General features: G+C 58.1%; 1 protein-coding gene across 1 annotated transcript in view; it reads left to right on the forward strand.

Moving 5' to 3' along the window:
* The window catches only part of KIRREL3 (kirre like nephrin family adhesion molecule 3), a 171,643-nt gene extending 169,930 nt beyond the window's left edge, over positions 1-1,713 (forward strand). The window contains exon 17 of the mRNA XM_045283646.1: positions 518-1,713. Coding sequence (XP_045139581.1) covers positions 518-961 — 444 coding nt within the window. The 3' untranslated portion in view covers positions 962-1,713. The remainder of the gene's footprint in view (positions 1-517) is intronic.
* Positions 1,714-2,162: the final 449 nt, after the last annotated feature.

Here is a 2,162-nt window from a genome sequence, read left to right on the forward strand (position 1 = left end):
CAGGGGCGGGTTCAGGGTAAGAGGGCCCTGCTCTCTTTCTCCCTTTGGAGAAAAGGAAGGTTGAATGTTCCTAATTCTCACCCACAGCTTCCTCACACATACATTTCAAAATCAAGAATCCATGTTCTGGCAAAAACAATTGAATTCTGATTGTCTGATTTTAAAATCATCTTGCATTGCCCTCACAAAAGAAAACCTATCTGTCTAAGAGCCGCCCTCCTACCACCCCCAACACACACACACACACACACACACACACACACACCACTGCTCTTCCTTCAGGGCCGTTCCTCTGCCAGTGACCCCGTGCCAGCCCTCTCTTCTCCATCCCACCGTGCTGTGCTAATGCTCTGGCTGTCTGCCCCGTGAGGGTGACCGCAGGCCACTTCCACTCCTTGCTCTCCGTGCCCCATGCTTCCGTGTGTGCCCCAGCTAGATGCGGGTTCCGCTAGAAGGCCCCTGCGGGTTGAGTGCAGGCTCTGCCTACTAATGCACCTCCTGTTCTCACCCCTCCCAGGACCCCACCAACGGCTACTACAGCGTCAACACCTTTAAAGAGCACCACTCGACGCCCACCATCTCCCTGTCCAGCTGCCAGCCAGACCTGCGCCCCGCGGGCAAGCAACGCGTGCCCACCGGCATGTCCTTCACCAACATCTACAGCACCCTGAGTGGCCAGAGCCGCCTGTACGACTACGGACAGAGGTTCGTGCTGGGCATGGGCAGCTCGTCCATCGAGCTCTGCGAGCGGGAGTTCCAGAGGGGCTCCCTCAGCGACAGCAGCTCCTTCCTGGACACGCAGTGCGACAGCAGCGTCAGCAGCAGCGGCAAGCAGGACGGCTACGTGCAATTTGACAAGGCCAGCAAGGCCTCTGCCTCGTCCTCCCACCACTCCCAGTCCTCTTCCCAGAACTCTGACCCCAGCCGGCCCCTGCAGCGGCGGATGCAGACTCACGTCTGAGGCTCTCGGGCCGGGGGAGGGACGGACTGTGGCAGCCCGGGAAGAGGCGGTGGCGTGATGGGTCGCGACAGCCCCTGGGCGCCTGGGCCATCACCCATCACCCTCCTTCCAAACCCTTAGGAAGCACAAACGGAGGCCGGCTGCGGGGCACCTGAGCAGTCCACGGCGGATGCCGCAGAGGGCACTGTGCCCCTCCACTACCTGCTCCTCCCACGGCACGCGTGGCAGCGAGAACTCTGCTCTAATGGAACTGCCGTCCACTCTCCGGTCTCTCCGTGGGCTCGCCCGTTACTGCCCATAAGCCCACCCCTGTGCAGATGCTCCTAACTAACTCCAAAGAGAAGGGGTTAGGGGCAATGTTCTTCCCAGCACGGAGCTGGCCCAGGGACCCCAGCTCCCCAGAGCCCATCGCTGGAGTCTGAGAAGCCAGAAAAGGACTTGGCCAAAGGGGTTTGAGGGGGTGGGACATCCCTGGCCACTCGGGCCAGGAGCCTGCCCTCACCTTGTTTGATGTGGATGTGTAGCCTCTTGCAGTTCGGTCCTTGGACTTAATGCCTCAGAACTCCGAAGTGGTGCTCAGAGGGATGTGGGAGAGGAAGGAGGCGGGCGAGACTGAGCACTTGGGGACACTTGGCCCAGCATCCCCCTCCCTAGTCTGTGTGATGCAGTGTTCCCACCCACCCCTGCTTTGTGTACCCCGCTCTGGCCCCACAGCACAACCGGCGTTAATATAAGAAGTGTGAGGGCGTTAATATAAGAAGTGTGAGAGCGTCTCTGGCGAGGGTTTGTTGAAGGCGCTGGAGAGCGTGTTTGCCAGAAGGTGTAGCCGGTAGAGTTGGGCTCCCTGAGGTATTTAGTGGGGCTGTAGCAGAAATGCCACACCTGGGCGCTTTAACAAACAGACACGGACTTTCTCACACTTAGGAGGCAGAGTTCACAGTACTGACACTAGGGGAAGGTTTCCTCTTTGTCGGCAAAAGAGGAAGGGTCTTGTCTCTTCTGAGCTTCTGCACCTGGTGACCCCGGGGTGGTGTTTCTGTTCCCCATCTCTGCCCAATAGCTTGCATTTCATCTTTCCTGTCTCTGAAGCAAGTGACTCGAGACACACCTGCACTAATCAAGTCTCATCAACATAAAAAAGGCAACTCATTCTCAAATGGGATTATGACCACAGGCAAATAGGTGAGGCTTCTGTACAGGA

The sequence above is a fragment of the Echinops telfairi genome, unplaced genomic scaffold (genome assembly GCF_000313985.2).
Source record: "Echinops telfairi isolate 266 unplaced genomic scaffold, ASM31398v2 ScPeMD7_7465;HRSCAF=8503, whole genome shotgun sequence".
Lineage (NCBI taxonomy): Eukaryota > Metazoa > Chordata > Mammalia > Afrosoricida > Tenrecidae > Echinops > Echinops telfairi.